The 23,679-nt window shown below is 49.6% G+C and overlaps 1 protein-coding gene across 4 annotated transcripts in view; it reads right to left on the bottom strand.

Annotated features, from left to right (window-relative positions):
• Nucleotides 1-23,679, bottom strand: part of LOC106591355 (neurobeachin-like protein 2) — a 139,886-nt gene that overhangs the window by 53,483 nt on the left and 62,724 nt on the right. For all 4 annotated transcript variants that reach the window (XM_082975883.1, XM_082975884.1, XM_082975886.1 and 1 more), the window contains 11 exons: nt 23,427-23,546; nt 19,519-19,849; nt 18,582-18,664; nt 16,885-16,977; nt 16,214-16,391; nt 15,529-15,662; nt 10,960-11,119; nt 9,278-9,380; nt 7,750-7,903; nt 6,888-7,043; nt 2,264-2,423 (listed from right to left, as the gene is read on the bottom strand). In XM_082975883.1, the coding sequence (XP_082832009.1) occupies nt 2,264-2,423; nt 6,888-7,043; nt 7,750-7,903; nt 9,278-9,380; nt 10,960-11,119; nt 15,529-15,662; nt 16,214-16,391; nt 16,885-16,977; nt 18,582-18,664; nt 19,519-19,849; nt 23,427-23,546 (1,672 nt within the window). The remainder of the gene's footprint in view (nt 1-2,263; nt 2,424-6,887; nt 7,044-7,749; nt 7,904-9,277; nt 9,381-10,959; nt 11,120-15,528; nt 15,663-16,213; nt 16,392-16,884; nt 16,978-18,581; nt 18,665-19,518; nt 19,850-23,426; nt 23,547-23,679) is intronic.

Here is a 23,679-nt window from a genome sequence, read left to right as displayed (position 1 = left end):
GTCCCCACCTGCAGAACCACTCCTTTATTGGGGGTGTCTTGCTAATTGCCTATAATTTCCACCTGTTGTCTATTCCATTTGCACAACAGCATGTGAAATTTACTGTCAATCAGTGTCGCTTCCTAAGTGGACAGTTTGATTTCACAGAAGTGTGATTGACTTGGAGTTACATTGTGTTGTTTAAGTGTTCCCTTTATTTTTTTGAGCAGTGTATATACCCTATAGACATACAGTTGAAGTCGGAAGTTTACATGCACTAAGTTGACTGTACATACAAACAGTTTGGAAAATTCCAGAAAATGATGTCATGGCTTTAGAAGCTTCTGATAGGCTAAATGACATCACTTGAGTCAATTGGAGGTGTACCTGTTGATGTATTTCAAGGCCTACCTTCAAACTCAGTGCCTCTTTGCTTGACGTCATGGGAAAATCAAAAGAAATCAGCCAAGACCTCAGAAAACAAATTGTGGACCTCCACAAGTCTGGTTCATCCTTGGGAGCAATTTCGAAACGCCTGAAGGTACCACGTTCATCTGTACAAACAATAGTACGCAAGTATAAACACCATGGGACCACACAGCCGTTATACCGCTCAGGAAGGAGACGCGTTCTGTCTCCTAGAGATGAACGTACGTTGGTGCGAAAAGTGCAAATCAATCCCAGAACAACAGCAAAGGACCTTCTGAAGATGCTGGAGGAAACAGGTACAAAAGTATCTATATCCACAGTAAAACGAGTCCTATATCGACATAACCTGAAAGGCCGCTCAGCAAGGAAGAAGCCACTGCTCCAAAACCGCCATAAAAAAGCCTGACTACGGTTTGCAACTGCACACAGGGACAAAGATCGTACTTTTTGGAGAAATGTCCTCTGGTCTGATGAAACAAAAATAGAACTGTTTGGCCATAATGACCATTGTTATGTTTGGAGGAAAAAGGGGAGGCTTGCAAGCTGAAGAACACCATCCCAACCGTGAAGCACGGGGGTGGCAGCATCATGTTGTGGGAGTGCTTTGCTGCAGGAGGGACTGGTGCACTTCACAAAATAGATGGCATCATGAGGGAGGAAAATTATGTGGATATATTGAAGCAACATCTCAAGACATCAGTCAGGAAGTTAAAGCTTGGTCGCAAATGGGTCTTCCAAATGGACAATGACCCCAAGCATACTTCCAAAGTTGTGGCAAAATGGCTTAAGGACAACAAAGTCAAGGTATTGGAGTGGCCATCACAAAGCCCTGACCTCAATCCTATAGAAAATTTGTGGGCAGAACTGAAAAAGCGTGTGCGAGCAAGGAGGCCTACAAACCTGACTCAGTTACACCAGCTCTGTCAGGAGGAATGGGCCAAAATGAACCCAACTTATTGTGGTAAGGTTGTGGAAGGCTACCCAAAATGTTTGACCCAAGTTAAACAATTTAAAAGGCAATGCTACCAAATACTAATTGAGTGTATGTAAACTTTTGACCCACTGGGAATGTGATGAAAGAAATAAAAGCTGAAATAAATCAATCTCTCTACTATTATTCTGACATTTCACATTCTTAAAATAAAGTGGTGATCCCAACTGACCTAAAACTATCATTTTTACTAGGATTAAATGTCAGAAATTGTGAAAAACTGAGTTTAAATGTATATGGCTAAGGTTTATGTAACTTCCGACTTCAACTGTACATACTATAGGAACAACAAGAAGAGGGGTTATACACAGTAAAATATATCCTCTATAGATATACATACTATAGGAACAACAAGGAGAGTGTTTATACACAGTAAAATATATCCTCTATAGATATACATACTATAGGAACAACAAGGTTATAGTTGAGACTGTTTCATGTTGACATTTCAGCTCTAAAGCCTTTCTGAAGACTAGCCATCAATACAAGAATAAAACGCATTGTAAAAGGATGACTGTACAGGAACACAGGACAAAAACAGACCTGGCATTTTTATGAATTTTTTTAATTTAACCTTTATTTAACTAGGTAGGCCAGTTGAGAACAAGTTCTCATTTACAACTGCGACCTGGCCAAGATAAAGCAAAGCAGTGCGACAAAAACAACAACACAGAGTTGTTGGCACCCAAATAGCACCCTAGTCCCTATATAGTGCACTACTTTTGGCCAAAGCCCTATGAGAACCCTAGTCCCTATATAGAGCACTACTTTTGACAGGGCACTATGGGCCTTAGTAGTTTACTAGACTGTATAAAGGGAATAGGGCTCCATTTGGGACATGAGCAGAGGCTATATGAGGCCTACCTGTAGCGAGCACCTGCTCATACAGACAGCGCACGGTGGTCATGGTTACGGGGACGTCTCCTAGGAAACAGACAAGACCCAGGTATCCAAAATCCTTCAACTTGACACGTTGCTTGGCGCGCTCAGACACTCGTTCACTCTTCAGGATCTTGTACAGAACCTGCGTCAACGACCAAGGAGGAGAGCAGGAGATTTGTGTTTGATGAGATTTCAACAACACTGACCTACGGCTCAGATAAACTAGGAAAGATGGGGAGATTGTGTATTGAGTGTATGACTAGGTAAAACTCTGAACATAGAATGGCTATAGTTGCAGTATCTTCGGTAAATTCCCCAACATGCACCGGTTAGTGTGATGTGGTGGTAGTGTGATGTGGTGGTGGTGTGATGGTGGTGTGATGTGGTGGTGGTGTGGTGTGGTGGTAGTGTGATGTGATGGGGGGTGTGATGTGGTGGTGGTGGTGTGATGTGGTGGTGGTAGAGTGATGTGGTGGTGGTAGAGTGATGTGGTGGTGGTAGAGTGATGTGGTGGTGGTGGTGTGATGTGGTGGTAGTGTGATGTGGTGGTGGTGGTAGTGTGATGTGGTGGTGGTGTGGTGTGGTGTGGTGGTGGTAGTGTGATGTGGTGGTGGTGGTAGTGTGATGTGGTGGTGGTGTGGTGTGGTGTGGTGGTGGTTTGATGTGGTGGTGGTAGTGTGATGTGGTGGTGGTGGTGTGATGTGGTGGTGGTGTGATGTGGTGGTGGTGTGATGTGGAGGTGGTAGTGTGATGGTGGTAGTGTGATGTGGTGGTGGTGGTAGTGATGTGGTGGTGGTGGTAGTGATGTGGTGGTGGTGTGATGTAGTGGTGGTGTGGTGGTAGTGTGATGTGGTGGTAGTGTGATGTGGTGGTGGTGTGATGTGGTGGTGGTGTGATGTGGAGGTGGTAGTGTGATGGTGGTAGTGTGATGTGGTGGTGGTAGTGTGATGTGGTAGTGGTGTGATGTGGTGGTGGTGTGATGTGGTGGTGGTAGTGTGATGTGGTAGTGGTGTGATGTGGTGGTGGTGTGATGTGGTGTGGTGGTGGTGTGATGTGGTGGTGGTAGTGTGATGTGGTAGTGTGATGTGGTGGTAGTGTGATGTGGTGGTGGTAGTGTGATGTGGTGGTGGTAGTGTGATGTGGTAGTGTGGTGTGGTGGTAGTGTGATGTGGTGGTGGTGTGATGTGGTGGTAGTGTGATGTGGTGGTAGTGGTGGTGGTGTGATGTGGTGGTGGTGGTGTGATGTGGTGGTGGTGGTGTGATGTGGTGGTGGTGTGGTGGTGTGATGTGGTGGTGGTGGTGTGGTGGTGGTGTGATGTGGTGGTGGTGGTGTGATGTGGTGGTGGTGGTGTGATGTGGTGGTGGTGGTGTGATGTGGTGGTGGTAGTGTGATGTGGTGGTGGTAGTGTGATGTGGTTGTGTGATGTGGTAGTGTGATGTGGTGGTGGTGTGATGTGGTGATGTGATGTGCTGGTGGTGTGGTGGTAGTGTGATGTGGTGGTGGTGTGATGTGGTGGTGGTAGTGTGATGTGGTGGTGTGATGTGGTGGTGGTGTGATGTGGTGGTGGTGTGATGTGGTGGTGGTGTGATGGTGGTGGTGTGATGGTGGTGGTGTGATGGTGGTGGTGTGATGTGGTGGTGCGATGTGGTGGTGATGGTAGTGTGATGTGGTGGTGGTGTGTGGTGGTGGTGGTGTGATGTGGTGGTAGTGGTGTGATGGTGGTGTGATGTGGTGGTGGTGGTGCAATGTGGTGGTGGTAGTGTGATGTGGTGGTGGTGTGATGTGGTGGTGGTGGTAGTGTGATATGGTGGTGGTGGTGGTAGTGTGATGTGGGGGTGGTAGTGTGATATGGTGGTGGTGGTGTGATGTGGTGGTGGTAGTGTGATATGGTGGTGGTAGTGTGATGTGGTGGTGGTGTGATGTGGTGGTGGTGTGATGCGGTGTGATGGTGATGTGGTGGTGGTGGTGGTGCGATGTGGTGGTGGTTGTGCGATGTGGTGGTTGTGCGATGTGGTGGTGGTAGTGTGATAAGGTGGTGGTGGTAGTGTGATAAGGTGGTGGTGGTAGTGTGATGTGGTGGTGGTAGTGTGATATGGTGGTGGTGGTAGTGTGATGTGGTGGTGGTGGTAGTGTGATGTGGTGGTGGTAGTGTGATGTGGTGGTGGTAGTGTGATATGGTGGTGGTGGTAGTGTGATGTGGTGGTGGTGGTAGTGTGATGTGGTGGTGGTAGTGTGATGTGGTGGTGGTAGTGTGATGTGGTGGTGGTGGTGTGATATGATGGTGGTGGTAGTGTGATGTGGTGGTGGTGGTGTGGTGGTGGTGGTAGTGTGATATGATGGTGGTGGTAGTGTGATGTGGTGGTGGTAGTGTGATGTGGTGGTGGTGGTGGTGTGATGTGGTAGTGTGATGTGGTGGTGGTGATGGTGGTAGTGTGATGTGGTGGTGGTGATGGTGGTAGTGTGATGTGGTGGTGGTAGTGTAATGGTGGTGGTGGTGGTGTGATGTGGTGGTAGTGTGATGTGGTGGTGGTGGTAGTGTGGTGGTGGTAGTGTGATGTGGTGGTGGTGTGATGTGGTGGTGGTGTGATGTGGTGTGATGGTGGTGTGATGTGGTGGTGGTGGTGCGATGTGGTGGTGGTTGTGCGATGTGGTGGTGGTAGTGTGATATGGTGGTGGTAGTGTGATATGGTGGTGGTAGTGTGATGTGGTGGTGGTGGTAGTGTGATATGGTGGTGGTGTGATGTGGTGGTGGTAGTGTGATGTGGTGGTGGTAGTGTGATATGGTGGGGGTGGTAGTGTGATGTGGTGGTGGTGGTGGTGTGATGTGGTGGTGGTAGTGTGATATGGTGGTGGTAGTGTGATGTGGTGGTGGTGTGATGTGGTGGTGGTAGTGTGATGTGGTGGTGGTAGTGTGATGTGGTGGTGTGATGTGGTGGTGGTAGTGTGATGTGGTGGTGGTGTGATGTGGTGGTGGTGTGATATGATGGTGGTGGTAGTGTGATGTGGTGGTGGTGGTAGTGTGATGTGGTGGTGGTGGTGGTGTGATGTGGTGGTGGTGGTAGTGTGATGTGGTGGTGGTGGTGTGATGTGGTGGTGGTGGTAGTGTGATGTGGTGGTGGTGGTAGTGTGATGTGGTGGTGGTGTGATGTGGTGTGATGGTGGTGTGATGTGGTGGTGGTGGTGCGATGTGGTGGTGGTTGTGCGATGTGGTGGTGGTAGTGTGATATGGTGGTGGTGTGATGTGGTGGTGGTAGTGTGATATGGTGGTGGTCGTAGTGTGATATGGTGGTGGTGTGATGTGATGGTGGTGTGATGTGGTGGTGGTGGTGATGTGGTGGTGGTGGTGGTGTGATGTGGTGGTGGTAGTGTGATGTGGTGGTGGTAGTGTGATGTGGTGGTGGTAGTGTGATGTGGTGGTGGTGGTGTGATGTGGTGGTGGTGGTAGTGTGATGTGGTGGTGGTGGTGAGTGTGGATGGTGGTGGTAGTGTGATGTGGTGGTGGTAGTGTGATGTGGTGGTGGTAGTGTGATGTGGTGGTGGTGTGATGTGGTGGTGGTGTGATGTGTTGGTGGTGTGATGTGTTGGTGGTGGTGGTGGTGGTGATAGTGTGATGTGGTGGTAGTGTGATGTGGTGGTGGTGGTAGTGTGATGTGGTGGTGGTGGTAGTGTGATGTGGTGGTGGTGGTGGTGTGATGTGGTGGTGGTGGTAGTGTGATGTGGTGGTGGTAGTGTGATGTGGTGGTGGTGGTAGTGTGATGTGGTGGTGGTGGTAGTGTGATGTGATGTGGTGGTAGTGTGATGTGATGTGGTGGTGGTGTGATGTGGTGGTGGTGGTGGTGTGATGTGGTGGTGGTGGTAGTGTGATGTGGTGGTGGTGGTGGTAGTGTGATGTGGTGGTGGTGATGGTGGTAGTGTGATGTGGTGGTGGAAGTGTAATGGTGGTGGTGGTGGTGTGATGTGGTGGTGGTGGTGTGATGTGGTGGTGGTGGTAGTGTGGTGTGGTGGTGGTAGTGTGATGTGTTGGTGGTGGTAGGGTGATGTGGTGGTGGTGGGGTGGTGGTAGTGTGATGTGGTGGTGGTGGTAGTGTGATGTGGTGGTGGTAGTGTGATGTGGTGGTGGTGGTAGTGTGATGGTGGTGGTGGTGGTAGTGTGATGGTGGTGGTGGTGGTAGTGTGATGGTGGTGGTGGTAGTGTGGTGGTGGGATATGGTGGTGGTGGTAGTGTGATGTGGTGGTAGTGTGATGTGGTGGTGGTGGTAGTGTGATGTGGTGGTGGTGGTAGTGTGATGTGGTGGTGGTAGTGTGATGTGGTGGTGGTAGTGTGATGTGGTGGTGGTGGTAGTGTGATGTGGTGGTGGTGGTGGTGTGATGTGGTGGTGGTGGTGTGATGTGATGTGGTGGTGGTGGTAGTGTGGTGTGGTGGTGGTGGTAGTGTGATGTGGTGGTGGTAGTGTGATGTGGTAGTGGTGGTAGTGTGATGTGGTGGTGGTAGTGTGATGTGGTGGTGGTAGTGTGATGTGGTGGTGGTGGTAGTGTGATGTGGTGGTGGTAGTGTGATGTGGTGGTGGTAGTGTAATGGTGGTGTGATGCAGCAGACTGACTCACCCTGAAGACTCTCTCCCTGACCTCGTCTCCAAAGCTGGGTTTGAGCAGCAGACAGTAGAGCTGTTCTACTCCCCACTCCAACAGTACAGCCTGGACCTGCTCTCTGGGAGGGCTGCTCCTCAACAGACTGTAAACCACATCTAATGCACTCACCACCTGATGGAGAGAGAGAGAGGAGGGAGAGGGAGGGGTGGAGAGAGAGAGAGAGGAGGGAGAGGGGGGGTGGAGGAGAGAGAGAGAGAGAGAGAGAGAGAGGGAAGGGAGGGGTGGAGAGAGAGAGAGAGAGGGGAGGGAGGGGGAGAGGTGGAGAGAGAGAGAGAGAGAGAGAGAGAGAGAGAGAGAGGGGGGAGAGGTGGAGAGAGCAAGAGGAGGGAGGGGGAGAGCGAGGGGTGGAGAGAGCGAGAGGAGGGAGGGGGAGAGTAAGTGATTGGGATGAATATAGGGAGTGGAGAGAGAAAGAGGGTAAGAGAGGGGTAGGGTGGAGAGGGGTGGGGAGAGAGAGTGAGTGGGGGGAGAAAAGAGGACAGTGAGAGTAAGTGATGGGAGTAGAAATAGAGAGATAGAGGTGGGAGGTTGAGAAGAGGGGACGTAGAGGTGGGAGGTTGAGAAGAGGGGACGTAGAGGTGGGAGGTTGAGAAGAGGGGACGTAGAGGTGGGAGGTTGAGAAGAGGGGACGTAGAGGTGGGAGGTTGAGAAGAGGGGACGTAGAGGTGGGAGGTTGAGAAGAGGGGACGTAGAGGTGGGAGGTTGAGAGGGAGGAGACATGTGAGCGGAATTATAGGGTTCAAGAAAGGACAGGGTTTGATCCAAAAACTCTCTGAATAAAGACAAGGAGTAAGCATGTCTACGTTAGCTTGCGTACCTGCTGCTCCTCTCCTATAGCCAGTGTGTAGGCCAAGATGCTGTGGAGCTCTTCAGGAGTAGGACACTTGAGGAGGAAGTCTCTCAGCAGAGAGAACAGAGAGATCTGAACAGTCTGCTTTTCATCAGACAGAGGACTGCCATCTTTCTCCACACTGAGAGCACACAGGCACACAGAGATGAACAAATCAGATGATGTACATATGGAGGCATACAAACAACAGTGACATCTACATGTACATACATCTATCATGCATTTTTTTGCCATCTACATGGAGGCTATCATTTTTAAGAAGCATAGATAAGTCACAATTCACCATTTGTGTCATTAAGATGATGACTACCATAGTAAAGGGTTGTTGAGGTACCTGTAGTGTAAAGGGTTGTTGAGGTACCTGTAGTGTAAAGGGTTGTTGAGGTACCTGTAGTGTAAAGGGTTGTTGAGGTACCTGTAGTGTAAAGGGTTGTTGAGGTACCTGTAGTGTAAAGGGTTGTTGAGGTACCTGTAGTGTAAAGGGTTGTTGAGGTACCTGTAGTGTAAAGGGTTGTTGAGGTACCTGTAGTGTAAAGGGGTGTTGAGGTACCTGTAGTGTAAAGGGTTGTTGAGGTACCTGTAGTGTAAAGGGTTGTTGAGGTACCTGTAGTGTAAAGGGTTGTTGAGGTACCTGTAGTGTAAAGGGTTGTTGAGGTACCTGTAGTGTAAAGGGTTGTTGAGGTACCTGTAGTGTAAAGGGTTGATGAGGTACCTGTAGTGTAAAGGGTTGTTGAGGTACCTGTAGTGTAAAGGGTTGTTGAGGTACCTGTAGTGTAAAGGGTTGTTGAGGTACCTGTAGTGTAAAGGGTTGTTGAGGTACCTGTAGTGTAAAGGGTTGTTGAGGTACCTGTAGTGTAAAGGGTTGTTGAGGTACCTGTAGTGTAAAGGGTTGTTGAGGTACCTGTAGTGTAAAGGGTTGTTGAGGTACCTGTAGTGTAAAGGGTTGTTGAGGTACCTGTAGTGTAAAGGGTTGTTGAGGTACCTGTAGTGTAAAGGGTTGTTGAGGTACCTGTAGTGTAAAGGGTTGTTGAGGTACCTGTAGTGTAAAGGGGTGTTGAGGTACCTGTAGTGTAAAGGGTTGTTGAGGTACCTGTAGTGTAAAGGGTTGTTGAGGTACCTGTAGTGTAAAGGGTTGATGAGGTACCTGTAGTGTAAAGGGTTGTTGAGGTACCTGTAGTGTAAAGGGTTGTTGAGGTACCTGTAGTGTAAAGGGTTGTTGAGGTACCTGTAGTGTAAAGGGTTGTTGAGGTACCTGTAGTGTAAAGGGTTGTTGAGGTACCTGTAGTGTAAAGGGTTGTTGAGGTACCTGTAGTGTAAAGGGTTGTTGAGGTACCTGTAGTGTAAAGGGTTGTTGAGGTACCTGTAGTGTAAAGGGTTGTTGAGGTACCTGTAGTGTAAAGGGTTGTTGAGGTACCTGTAGTGTAAAGGGTTGTTGAGGTACCTGTAGTGTAAAGGGTTGTTGAGGTACCTGTAGTGTAAAGGGTTGTTGAGGTACCTGTAGTGTGTCCGTATGGTATCCAGGATGTACTGCACTCCATATTTCTTCCTCATGCGCTGCTTCCCGTCCTTGATCACCGACGACAGGTACTGGACATGGCCTTCACAGACAACACATCAATATGAGGTACTGGACATGGCCTTCACAGACAACACATCAATATGAGGTACTGGACATGGCCTTCACAGACAACACATCAATATGAGGTACTGGACATGGCCTTCACAGACAACACATCAATATGAGGTACTGGACATGGCCTTCACAGACAACACATCAATATGAGGTACTGGACATGGCCTTCACAGACCACACATCAATATAAGGTACTAGACACGGCATTCAGACAACACATCAATAGGAGGTACTGGACATGGCCTTCACAGACAACACATCACACACATTGGCTGTGTCCCGAATGGCACCCTATTCCCTATTTAAGGCACTACCAAAAGTAGTGGTGCACTTTATAGGGAATAAGGTGCTATTTAGGACACAAGTCCTTCACTTCTATGTTATTGACAATGCAGTCTGAAAATGTACCACTGGAAAACAGCATTAATTTATATGATGTCACGAGTACAGACTTACATCCTGGAGGGCATTGATTCATACAGTATCAGTGGGTAATAGCTATGATAATATATTCCATCTGTACCAAAGGGTTATGTCTCAGCCTGTCTCTAGAAGTCCCTGGGCTACACGCATATGAAAGTGGCAGAGTTAGCTTTGACAGAGCCGACCAAAGTCTGTTGATACTGGGATAGTCTTGCACACTGTAGGGACGCCACGCTAGACATAACCCTCCCAGATCTGTTTGTGCTTTAGCCAACAACTGCTCTGATGTTCAAAGGCCTACAGAACTGGCAACCAGGCTACAGTGGCTGACTGCTCTTACCCAGACACACAGCGAAGTGGCTGCTGCTCCAGATGTGGAAGTCTACTGGCTACCAGGTTATAGTGGCTGACTGCTCTTACCCAGACACACAGCGAAGTGGCCGCTGCTCCAGATGTGGAAGTCTACTGGCTACCAGGTTATAGTGGCTGACTGCTCTTACCCAGACACACAGCAAAGTGGCTGCTGCTCCAGATGTGGAAGTCTACTGGCTACCAGGCTATAGTGGCTGACTGCTCTTACCCAGACACACAGCGAATGGCTGCTCCTCCAGATGTGGAAGTCTACTGGCTACCAGGCTATAGTGGCTGACTGCTCTTACCCAGACACACAGCGAATGGCTGCTCCTCCAGATGTGGAAGTCTACTGGCTACCAGGCTATAGTGGCTGACTGCTCTTACCCAGACACACAGCGAAGTGGCTGCTCCTCCAGATGTGGAAGTCTACTGGCTACCAGGCTATAGTGGCTGACTGCTCTTACCCAGACACACAGCAAAGTGGCTGCTGCTCCAGATGCGGAAGTCTACTGGCTACCAGGCTATAGTGGCTGACTGCTCTTACCCAGACACACAGCGAAGTGGCTGCTGGCCAGATGTGGAAGTCTACTGGCTACCAGGCTATAGTGGCTGACTGCTCTTACCCAGACACACAGCGAAGTGGCTGCTGCTCCAGATGCGGAAGTCTACTGGCTACAGTGGCTGAATGCTCTTACCCAGACACACAGTGAAGTGGCTGCTGCTCCAGATGTGGAAGTCTACTGGCTACAGTGGCTGACTGCTCTTACCCAGACACACAGCGAAGTGGCTGCTGCTCCAGATGCGGAAGTCAAATAGCAGGTGTTGGTAGAGCTGCAGGAGCAACGGACTGTTCTCCTCACTGGATACCTGCTCCAACAGGAACTGACACGCCATCAGAACAGACATATCCATCATACTACCTGGGACCTAGGAGAAAGAGATGGGAGAGGGAGAGAGAGATGGGGGAGGGAGAGAGACGGGGGAGGGAGAGAGAGAGACGGGGGAGGGAGAGAGAGAGACGGGGGAGGGAGAGAGAGAGAGAGAGAGAGAGAGAGAGAGAGAGAGAGATGGGGGAGGGTAGAGAGACGGGGAGGGAGAGAGAGAGACGGGGGAGGGAGAGAGAGAGACGGGGGAGGGAGAGAGGGGGAGGGAGAGAGAGAGAGACGGGGAGAGAGAGAGATGGGGAGGGTAGAGAGACGGGGGAGGGAGAGAGAGAGAGATGGGGGAGGGAGAGAGGGGGAGGGAGAGAGAGAGAGACGGGGAGAGAGAGAGAGACGGAGGAGGGAGAGAGAGAGAGACGGGGGAGGGAGAGAGAGAGAGAGACGGGGGAGGGAGAGAGAGAGAGAGACGGGGGAGGGAGAGAGAGAGAGAGACGGGGGAGGGAGAGAGAGAGAGACGGGGGAGGGAGAGAGAGAGACGGGGGAGGGAGAGAGAGAGCGAGACGGGGGAGGGAGAGAGAGCGAGACGGGGGAGGGAGAGAGAGAGCGAGACGGGGGAGGGAGAGAGAGAGACGGGGGAGGGAGAGAAAGAGAGAGACGGGGGAGAGAGAGAGAGACGGGGGAGAGAGAGAGAGACGGGGGAGAGAGAGAGAGAGGAGACACGGGGGAGAGAGAGAGAGACGGGGGAGGGAGAGAGAGAGACGGGGGAGGGAGAGAAAGAGAGAGACGGGGGAGAGAGAGAGAGACGGGGGAGAGAGAGAGAGACGGGGGAGAGAGAGAGAGAGAGAGAGACACGGGGGAGAGAGAGAGAGACGGGGGAGGGAGAGAGAGACGGGGAGGGAGAGAGATGGGGGAGGAAGAGAGAGATGAGATTGTCTACTTTCGCAGAAATGTGCTTCTCATAACATGCTCCATGTAACACGACAAGAGTAGAAGATTAAAAAGGGAGACAAGATGTACAAGTGTTTGTACTGTTTATCTGTCCTACTGTACTACAGTACTGTAGGATGATGATGGCTCTGGTCTGGACATTAGCTACTACAGTAATGTAGGATGATGATGCTCTGGTCTGGACATTAGCTACTACAGTACTGTAGGATGATGACGCTCTGGTCTGGACATTAGCTACTACAGTACCGTAGGATGATGATGCTCTGGTCTGGACATTAGCTACTACAGTACTGTAGGATGATGATGCTCTGGTCTGGACATTAGCTACTACAGTACTGTAGGATGATGATGCTCTGGTCTGGACATTAGCTACTACAGTACTGTAGGATGATGATGGCTCTGGTCTGGACATTAGCTACTACAGTACTGTAGGATGATGATGCTCTGGTCTGAACATTAGCTACTACAGTACTGTAGGATGATGATGCTCTGGTCTGGACATTAGCTACTACAATACCGTAGAATGATGATGGCTCTGGTCTGGACATTAGCTACTACAGTACTGTAGGAAGATGATGCTCTGGTCTGGACATTAGCTACTATGGATACACATCTACACACAATAACATGACCCAGGTTTTAACTGCTACTTAAATCTAAGTCATTCCCATTGTTTACTGACAGTACCCTAGTGAACATGGCTCCTATAATGGGACAGTACCCTAGTGAGCATGGCTCCTATAATGGGACAGTACCCTAGTGAACATGGCTCCTATAATGGGACAGTACCCTAGTGAACATGGCTCCTATAATGGGACAGTACCCTAGTGAACATGGCTCCTATAACGGGACAGTACCTTAGTGAGCATGGCTCCTATAATGGGCCAGTACCCTAGTGAACATGGCTCCTATAACGGGACAGTACCCTAGTGAGCATGGCTCCTATAATGGGTCAGTACCCTAGTGAACATGGCTCCTATAATGGGACAGTACCCTAGTGAACATGGCTCCTATAACGGGACAGTACCCTAGTGAACATGGCTCCTATAACGGGCCAGTATCCTAGTGAACATGGCTCCTATAACGGGCCAGTACCCTAGTGAGCATGGCTCCTATAACGGGCCAGTATCCTAGTGAACATGGCTCCTATAACGGGCCAGTACCTTAGTGAACATGGCTCCTATAATGGGCCAGTATCTTAGTGAATTTGGCTCCTATAACGGGCCAGTACCTTAGTGAACATGGCTCCTATAATGGGCCAGTATCTTAGTGAACATGGCTCCTATAACGGGCCAGTACCCTAGTGAGCATGGCTCCTATAATGGGCCAGTATCCTAGTGAACATGGCTCCTATAACGGGCCAGTACCTTAGTGAGCATGGCTCCTATAACGGGCCAGTATCCTAGTGAACATGGCTCCTATAACGGGCCAGTACCTTAGTGAACATGGCTCCTATAATGGGCCAGTATCTTAGTGAGCATGGCTCCTATAACGGGCCAGTACCTTAGTGAGCATGGCTCCTATAATGGGCCAGTATCCTAGTGAACATGGCTCCTATAACGGGCCAGTACCTTAGTGAGCATGGCTCCTATAATGGGCCAGTACCCTAGTGAACATGGCTCCTATAATGGGCCAGTATCCTAGTGAACATGGCTCCTATAACGGGCCAGTACCTTAGTGAGCATGGCTCCTATAATGGGCCAGTACCCTAGTGAACATGGCTCCTATAACGGGCCAGTACCCTAGTGAACATGGCTCCTATAATGGGCCAGTACCTTAGTGAGCATGGCTCCTATAATGGGCCAGTATCTTAGTGAGCATGGCTCCTATAACGGGCCAGTACCTTAGTGAGCATGGCTCCTATAATGGGCCAGTATCCTAGTGAACATGGCTCCTATAACGGGCCAGTACCTTAGTGAGCATGGCTCCTATAATGGGCCAGTACCCTAGTGAACATGGCTCCTATAATGGGCCAGTATCCTAGTGAACATGGCTCCTATAACGGGCCAGTACCTTAGTGAGCATGGCTCCTATAATGGGCCAGTACCCTAGTGAACATGGCTCCTATAACGGGCCAGTACCCTAGTGAACATGGCTCCTATAATGGGCCAGTACCTTAGTGAGCATGGCTCCTATAACGGGCCAGTACCTTAGTGAGCATGGCTCCTATAATGGGCCAGTACCTTAGTGAGCATGGCTCCTATAATGGGCCAGTACCTTAGTGAGCATGGCTCCTATAACGGGTCAGTACCTTAGTGAACATGGCTCCTATAACGGGCCAGTACCCTAGTGAACATGGCTCCTATAATGGGCCAGTACCTTAGTGAGCATGGCTCCTATAATGGGCCAGTACCTTAGTGAGCATGGCTCCTATAACGGGTCAGTACCTTAGTGAGCATGGCTCCTATAACGGGCCAGTACCTTAGTGAGCATGGCTCCTATAACGGGTCAGTACCTTAGTGAGCATGGCTCCTATAATGCTGGGTCAGTACCTTAGTGAGCATGGCTCCTATAATGGGCCAGTACCTTAGTGAGCATGGCTCCTATAACGGGCCAGTACCTTAGTGAGCATGGCTCCTATAACGGGTCAGTACCTTAGTGAGCATGGCTCCTATAATGCTGGGCCAGTACCTTAGTGAGCATGGCTCCTATAACGGGCCAGTACCTTAGTGAGCATGGCTCCTATAGTGGGCCAGTACCTTAGTGAACATGGCTCCTATAACGGGCCAGTACCTTAGTGAGCATGGCTCCTATAATGCTGGGTCAGTACCTTAGTGAGCATGGTTCCTATAACGGGCCAGTACCTTAGTGAGCATGGCTCCTATAACGGGCCAGTACCTTAGTGAACATGGCTCCTATAACGGGCCAGTACCCTAGTGAACATGGCTCCTATAGTGGGCCAGTACCCTAGTGAGCATGGCTCCTATAACGGGTCAGTACCCTAGTGAACATGGCTCCTATAATGCTGGGTCAGTACCTTAGTGAGCATGGCTCCTATAACGGGCCAGTACCTTAGTGAGCATGGCTCCTATAACGGGTCAGTACCTTAGTGAGCATGGCTCCTATAACGGGCCAGTACCTTAGTGAGCATGGCTCCTATAACGGGCCAGTACCTTAGTGAGCATGGCTCCTATAACGGGTCAGTACCTTAGCGAGCATGGCTCCTATAACGGGCCAGTACCTTAGTGAGCATGGCTCCTATAACGGGTCAGTACCTTAGTGAGCATGGCTCCTATAATGGGCCAGTACCTTAGTGAGCATGGCTCCTATAACGGGTCAGTACCTTAGTGAGCATGGCTCCTTAGTGAGCATGGCTCCTATAACGGGTCAGTACCTTAGTGAGCATGGCTCCTATAACGGGCCAGTACCTTAGTGAGCATGGCTCCTATAATGCTGGGTCAGTACCTTAGTGAGCATGGCTCCTATAACGGGTCAGTACCTTAGTGAGCATGGCTCCTATAATGGGCCAGTACCTTAGTGAGCATGTTTCCTATAATGGGCCAGTACCTTAGTGAGCATGGCTCCTATAATGCTGGGTCCGTGGCAGTTCAGTAGACTCTCCTGGTTGACAGGGTGATGACGAATCAGATTCTTCACCATCAGCAGGAAGGCTGCTACACTGTTCCTCTCCAGCCGACCATCTGACACACACACACACACACACACACAAATGAATTGAGGTAAAATAAGCCTATTGAGTACGATAACGCTTCATCAGTGTTCACGGAGCACCATTTCCACAATCAAAATGTCCAAACTACTAAATTCAATCAGTATTCCCAGTAACGTAGCTCTTTAACACCCACTGACCTTGCAAAGTAGGTTAATTAAGCACTAAGGCCCAAGGGGGTGTGATATAAGGCCAATATACCACGGCTAAGGGCTGTTCTTAAGCACGACACAACAAGGTGCCTGGATACAGCCCTTAGCCGTGGTCTAGGGGCCATATACCTCAAACCCCCTGAGGTGCCTTATTGCTATTAGAAACTGGTTACGAATGTAATTTGAGCAGTAAACAAGTATACCTGCGGGTATATTGTGGCTGAAATGGCTGAAATGCTGTTTCAGCCAATTAGCATTCAGGGCTGGAACCCCCCAGTTGATAATACAGTATAATATCTGTCTCTGTATTATCTCCAACACACACATACAGCAGTACAAACACACACTGGACCCTGTACAGGCTACTGACCGGAGGACTTGCCCAGTGGCAGCAGCATGCCGACAGGCCCCCGGGAGGAGCTACAGGTTAGTTCTGGTCCCAGCAGGTCTGACGTCTCCTGACCTCCTCCCTCCACCTGCTCTGCCTCACACACCTGTTCCAGGAGGGGCAGTAGAACCCCCATTCCCCCCACTGTGTTCAACACATCCTACAGGGATACACACAGAGACATACATACATACACACACACAGTCACACACAGAGACATACATACATACACACAGTCACACACAGAGACATACATACATACACACAGTCACACACAGAGACATACATACATACACACAGTCACACACAGAGACATACATACACACAGTCACACACAGAGACATACATACATACACACAGTCACACACAGAGACATACATACATACACACAGTCACACACAGAGACATACATAGACACATACATACATAGAGAGACACACACACACAGTCAGACACAGAGACATACACACAGTCAGGCACAGAGACATACACACAGTCAGGCACAGAGACATACACATAGACAAAGTCTTGTCACTCGAGGAACCCTCACCTAAACACAGTGATGTTGTCAGAGCCAGGTCCAACTAGTTTACTGAGCTCTTGGTTAACAAAGACCGTAGCAACTGTTGGAGGGAGATTGAATAGCAACACACCTTGATGTCCCAGTTCACCACCCTGTGGCCTGTCAGTCTGCCATCATACTGGTGGTTAGGAGACAGGTCCACACAGATCTGACTCTTGAAGGCCTGAGACAAATACAAGTGTTTTAATGACAGCGTTACTACCCGTTGTTGCTCCAGCGTTACTACCCGTTGTTGCTCCAGCGTTACTACCCGTTGTTGCTCCAGTGTTACTACCCGTTGTTGCTCCAGCGTTACTACCCGTTGTAGCTCCAGCGTTACTACCCGTTGTTGCTCCAGCGTTACTACCCGTTGTTGCTCCAGCGTACTACCCGTTGTTGCTCCAGCGTTACTACCCGTTGTTGCTCCAGCGTTACTACCCGTTGTTGCTCCAGCGTACTACCCGTGTTGCTCCAGCGTTACTACCCGTTGTTGCTCCAGCGTTACTACCCGTTGTTGCTCCAGCGTTACTACCCGTTGTTGCTCCAGCGTTACTACCCGTTGTTGCTCCAGCGTTACTACCCGTTGTTGCTCCAGCGTTACTACCCGTTGTAGCTCCAGCGTTACTACCCGTTGTTGCTCCAGCGTTACTACCCGTTGTTGCTCCAGCGTTACTACCCGTTGTTGCTCCAGCGTTACTACCCGTTGTTGCTCCAGCGTTACTACCCGTTGTTGCTCCAGCGTTACTACCCGTTGCTGCTCCAGCGTTACTACCCGTTGTTGCTCCAGCATTACTACCCGTTTTTAGTACAGCGCTACTACCCGTTTTTAGTACAGCGTTACTACCTGTTTTTAGTACAGCGTTACTACCCGTTTTTAGTACAGCGTTACTACCTGTTTAGTACAGCGTTACTACCTGTTTTTAGTACAGCGTTACTACCTGTTTAGTACAGCGTTACTACCTGTTTTTAGTACAGCGTTACTACCTGTTGTTACTACAGAGTTACAACTTGTTACTACCTGTTTTAGTACATTGTTACTAGTTGTTTTTAGTACATTGTTAATACCTGTTGTTACTACAGCATTAGTACTTGTTTTTAGTACATTGTTACTACCTGTTGTTACTACAGCGTTACTACTTGTTTTTAGTACATTGTTACTACCTGTTGTTACTACAGCATTACTACTTGTTTTTAGTACATTGTTACTACAGCGTTACTACTTGTTTTTAGTACATTGTTACTACCTGTTGTTACTACAGCGTTACTACTTGTTTTTAGTACATTGTTACTACCTGTTGTTACTACAGCATTACTACTTGTTTTTAGTACATTGTTACTACCTGTTACTACAGCGTTACTACTTGTTTTTAATACATTGTTACTACCTGTTGTTACTACAGCGTTACTACTTGTTTTGTACAGCGTTACTACCTGTTTTTAGTACAGCGTTACTACCTGTTTTTAGTACAGCGTTACTACCTGTTTTAGTACAGCGTTACTACCTGTTGTTACTACAGAGTTACTACTTGTTACTACCTGTTTTAGCACATTGTTACTAGTTGTTTTTAGTACATTGTTACTACCTGTTGTTACTACAGCGTTACTACCTGTTGTTACTACAGCGTTACTACTTGTTTTTAGTACATTGTTACTACAGCATTACTACTTGTTTTTAATACATTGTTACTACCTGTTGTTACTACAGCGTTACTACTTGTTTTTAGTACATTGTAACTGTGTTCTGGGAGGAGCCTGTGTCTGGGAGGAGCCTGTGAGGGAGCCACCCACCTGAGGAGTGTAGTAGAGAAGCAGTTTACTGTTGAGGTCCGACAGCTCTCCATCTGCCTTGAACAGGGACACATGGTTGGGGCCTGCGAGGCAGGGAGGGTTACAAGGTTACTATATATAGTGTGTTGGGTGTGTGTAGATAATGCAGAATGTATGGCCCTAGTGTGTGTGGCCTAGCTAGTGTGTGTAGTGTGTACTGTATACAATGTTCGGTCCCCCTGTAAATAAAACTACTAACTAGTAGGGGAGACAGAAGTAGAAGAGGGTAGAAGACAACAACTGGAGTCTGGCCAGTAGGCCTTAAACCATGTGGAACTGACCACCAAGTTACAGCCTTGTGTGTGTGGGAAGAGGGCTGCTTATATTATTGATGCTGTATGATGATGTGATATTCTATGTGAAGGCAGCAGCACTTTTTAATGTTCAGACCAATTACCCCTCAGGACAATAAAGTAAGTCCTAATCTTACCAGCAGCATATGCCCTTGGTGTGTGTGTATGTACCAGCAGTGTATCGGGCCTTGGTGTGTGTGTGTGTGTGTACCAGCAGCATATAGGGCCTTGGTGTGTGTGTATGTACCAGCAGTGTATCGGGCCTTGGTGTGTGTGTGTGTGTGTACCAGCAGCATATAGGGCCTTGGTGTGTGTGTATGTACCAGCAGTGTATCGGGCCTTGGTGTGTGTGTGTGTGTGTACCAGCAGCATATAGGGCCTTGGTGTGTGTGTATGTACCAGCAGTGTATCGGGCCTTGGTGTGTGTGTGTGTGTGTACCAGCAGTGTATAGGGCCTTGGTGTGTGTACCAGCAGTGTATAGGGCCTTGGTGTGTGTGTATGTACCAGCAGTGTATCAGACCTTGGTGTGTGTGTGTGTGTGTGTGTGTGTGTGTGTGTGTGTGTGTGTGTGTGTGTGTGTGTGTGTGTGTGTGTGTGTGTATACCAGCAGTGTATAGGGCCTTGGTGTGCGCTGGCTGCAGGGCCTCATGACAGATGAAGGCGGTCCCCAGGAGCCCATCCAGTGAGGTGGGCGTGCCCCACTCTGTGTCCTGCAGCCCGGCGGGGATGGTGTGGACGGGAGCGTCACGCAAGGGCCCAGACCCCCAGCGGCCCGCCGCAAAGGAGGCTGGGAAGGACTGGGAGCGGGTGATGGGGGGGGCGTGGGCGGGGAAGGCCATCTCTGCCGGGTGGAAGGAGGGGGGAGGCAGGGTGGGGGAGGTGGTGGTGGTGGTGGTACGGTGGCCTGCTGAGCCAATACAACAGGAGGTGAAAGGCTACAGGGGGAGGGAGTAGGGGGGAGGGAGTAGGAAGGGAGGAGGGAGGGAGTAGAGAGTGAATAAGAAAGGAGGGTGTATGGAGGGAGGGAGTAGGGAGTGAGGGAGTGAATAGGGAAGGAGGGAGTAGGGAGGGAGGAAGTAGGGAGGGAGGGTAGAGAGTGAATAAGAAAAGAGGGTGTAGGGAGGGAGGAAGGAGGGAGGGAGGAGTGAATAGGGAATGAGGGAGTAGGGAGGGAGGAATGAATAGGGAAGGAGGGAGTAGGGAGGGAGGAGTGAATAGGGAATGAGGGAGTAGGGAGGGAGGAGTGAATAGGGAAGGAGGGAGTAGGGAGGGAGGAGTGAATAGGGAAGGAGGGAGTAGGGAGGGAGGAGTGAATAGGGAAGGAGGGAGTGAGTAGGGAGGGAGGAGTGAATAGGGAAGGAGGGAGTAGGGAGGGAGGAGTGAATAGGGAAGGAGGGAGTAGGGAGGGAGGAGTGAATAGGGAAGGAGGGAGTAGGGAGGGAGGGAGTAGAGAGTGAATAAGAAAGGTGGGTGTAGGGAGGGAGGGATGGAGTGAATAGGGAAGGAGGGAGTAGGGAGGGAGGAGTGAATAGGGAATGAGGGAGTAGGGAGGGAGGAGTGAATAGGGAAGGAGGGAGTAGGGAGGGAGGAGTGAATAGGGAATGAGGGAGTAGGGAGGGAGGAGTGAATAGGGAATGAGGGAGTAGGGAGGGAGGGAGAAGAGAGTGAATAAGAAAGGTGGGTGGAGGGAGGGAGTGAATAGGGAATGAGGGAGTAGGGAGGAAGGGAGAAGAGAGTGAATAAGAAAGGTGGGTGTAGGGAGGGAGGGAGGAGGGAGGGAGGAGTGAATAGGGAATGAGGGAGTAGGGAGGGAGGAGTGAATAGGGAAGGAGGGAGTAGGGAGGGAGGGAGTAGAGAGTGAATAAGAAAGGAGGGTGTAGGGAGGGAGGGATGGAGTGAATAGGGAATGAGGGAGTAGGGAGTGAATAGGGAATGAGGGAGTAGGGAGGGAGGGGGTGAATAGGGAATGAGGGAGTAGGGAGGGAGGGAGTAGGGAAGAAGGGAGAAGAGAGTGAAAAAGAAAGGTGGGTGTAGGGAGGGAGGAAGGAGGGAGTAGGGAGGGAGGAAGTAGGGAGTAGGTAGAGAGGGAATAAGAAAGGAGGGTGTAGGGATGGAGGGATGCAGTGAATAGGGAATGATGGAGTAGGGAGGGAGGGAGGGTGTAGGAAGGGAGGGAGGAGAAAGTTAGACATAAGTGTTACTGTTAGCTATCCACCCAGTCAGACCCAGTAGATCTACCAACAAGACATGTACCAACAAGAGATGCACCAACAAGACATGTACCAACAAGACATGCACCAACATGACATGCACCAACAACACATGTACCCACAAGACATTTACCAACAACACATGTACCAACAAGAGATGCACCAACAAGACATGCACCAACAAGACATGCACCAACAAGAGATGAACCAACAAGAGATGCACCAACAAGAGATGAACCAACAAGAGATGCACCAACAAGACATGCACCAACAAGACAGACCAACAAGACATGTACCAACAAGAGATGCACCAACAAGAGATGCACCAACAAGAGATGCACCAACAAGAGATGCACCAACAAGAGATGCACCAACTAGAGATGAACCAACAAGAGATGCACCAACAAGAGATGCACCAACAAGAGATGTACCAACAAGAGATGCACCAACAAGACATGCACCAACAACACATGTACCAACAAGACATTTACCAACAACACATGTACCAACAAGAGATGCACCAACAAGACATGCACCAACAAGACATGCACCAACAAGAGATGAACCAACAAGAGATGCACCAACAAGAGATGAACCAACAAGAGATGCACCAACAAGAGATGAACCAACAAGAGATGCACCAACAAGAGATGCACCAACTAGAGATGAACCAACAAGAGATGCACCAACTAGAGATGCACCAACAAGAGATGCACCAACAAGAGATGTACCAACAAGAGATGCACCAACAAGAGATGCACCAACAAGAGATGCACCAACAAGAGATGCACCAACAAGAGATGCACCAACTAGAGATGAACCAACAAGAGATGCACCAACTAGAGATGAACCAACAAGAGATGCACCAACAAGAGATGCACCAACAAGACATGTACCAACAAGAGATGCACCAACAAGACATGCACCAACAAGACATGCACCAACAAGACATGCACCAACAACAAATGTACCAACAAGAGATGCACCAACAAGAGATGCACCAACAAGACATGAACCAACAAGAGATGAACCAACAAGAGATGCACCAACAAGACATGAACCAGCAAGACATGTACCAACAAGAGATGCACCAACAAGACATGCACCAACAAGAGATGCACCAACAAGACATGCAATCAGACATGTTCAATCAGAGTTCCGAGTGTGCATTTCACTAGCCAATCTGTTGCAGGATGGCTAATGCAGCCGTAATGGACCCAGGATGGTTAATGCAGCCGTAATGGACCCAGGATGGCTAATGCAGCCGTAATGGACCCAGGATGGCTAATGCTGCCGTAATGGACCCAGGATGGCTAATGCTGCCGTAATGGACCCAGGATGGCTAATGCTGCCGTAATGGACCCAGGATGGCTAATGCAGCCGTAATGGACCCAGGATGGTTAATGCAGCCGTAATGGACCCAGGATGGCTAATGCAGCCGTAATGGACCCAGGATGGTTAATGCAGCCGTAATGGACCCAGGATGGTTAATGCAGCCGTAATGGACCCAGGATGGCTAATGCAGCCGTAATGGACCCAGGATGGTTAAAGCAGCCGTAATGGACCCAGGATGGTTAAAGCAGCCGTAATGGACCCAGGATGGTTAATGCAGCCGTAATGGACCCTGGATGGTTAATGCAGCCGTAATGGACCCAGGATGGTTAAAGCAGCCGTAATGGACCCAGGATGGTTAATGCAGCCGTAATGGACCCAGGATGGTTAATGCAGCCGTGATGGACCCAGGATGGCTAATGCAGCCGTAATGGACCCAGGATGGCTAATGCAGCCGAATTGGACCCAGGATGGTTAAAGCAGCCGTAATGGACCCAGGATGGCTAATGCAGCCGTAATGGACCCAGGATGGCTAATGCAGCCGTAATGGACCCAGGATGGCTAATGCAGCCGTAATGGACCCAGGATGGCTAATGCAGCAGTAATGGACCCAGGATGGCTAATGCAGCCGTAATGGACCCAGGATGGTTAAAGCAGCCGTAATGGACCCAGGATGGCTAATGCAGCCGTGATGGACCCAGGATGGATAATGCAGCAGTAATGGACCCAGCAAGACCTCAGGTTTAAACGGTTACCATGAAAACAGAACAGATGTAAAAGGTAAAAAAATCCAATAAATCTAACAAGAGAGAACTGATGATCATAAACCACTGTCTTTCAATTTTCTATGTCTGTCTTTCGCACTTTGCTCTCAGCCTATGTCCTATTCCAGACATATTTTGTCCTATTCCAACCATATTTTGCTTTCCAATTTAGTAAAGTCCTTCACCCCATTGTCTCAGTCTCTCACCTCATTGAGCGAGGGGAATCGGAGCTGGGCTGTCTTGCGCTGTTCTCCATCGATGTAGACGGTGACCAGATTCTGACCGAAGGGACGGCGGCCGGGAATATGGACTATACCCACAGAGTGCTGTGGGGAGGAGAAGAGAGAGAGAGAGGAAGAGAAAGGAGGAGAGCGAGAGGGAGAAGAGAGAGAGTGAGAGGGAGAAGAGAGAGAGCGAGAGGGAGGAGAGCGAGAAGAGAGAGCGAGAAGAGAGAGCAGG

This window comes from Salmo salar, chromosome 05 (genome assembly GCF_965601325.2).
Source record: "Salmo salar chromosome 05, fSalSal1, whole genome shotgun sequence".
Classification (NCBI taxonomy): Eukaryota; Metazoa; Chordata; class Actinopteri; order Salmoniformes; family Salmonidae; genus Salmo; species Salmo salar.
This window is presented reverse-complemented; position numbering and strand designations above follow the sequence as displayed.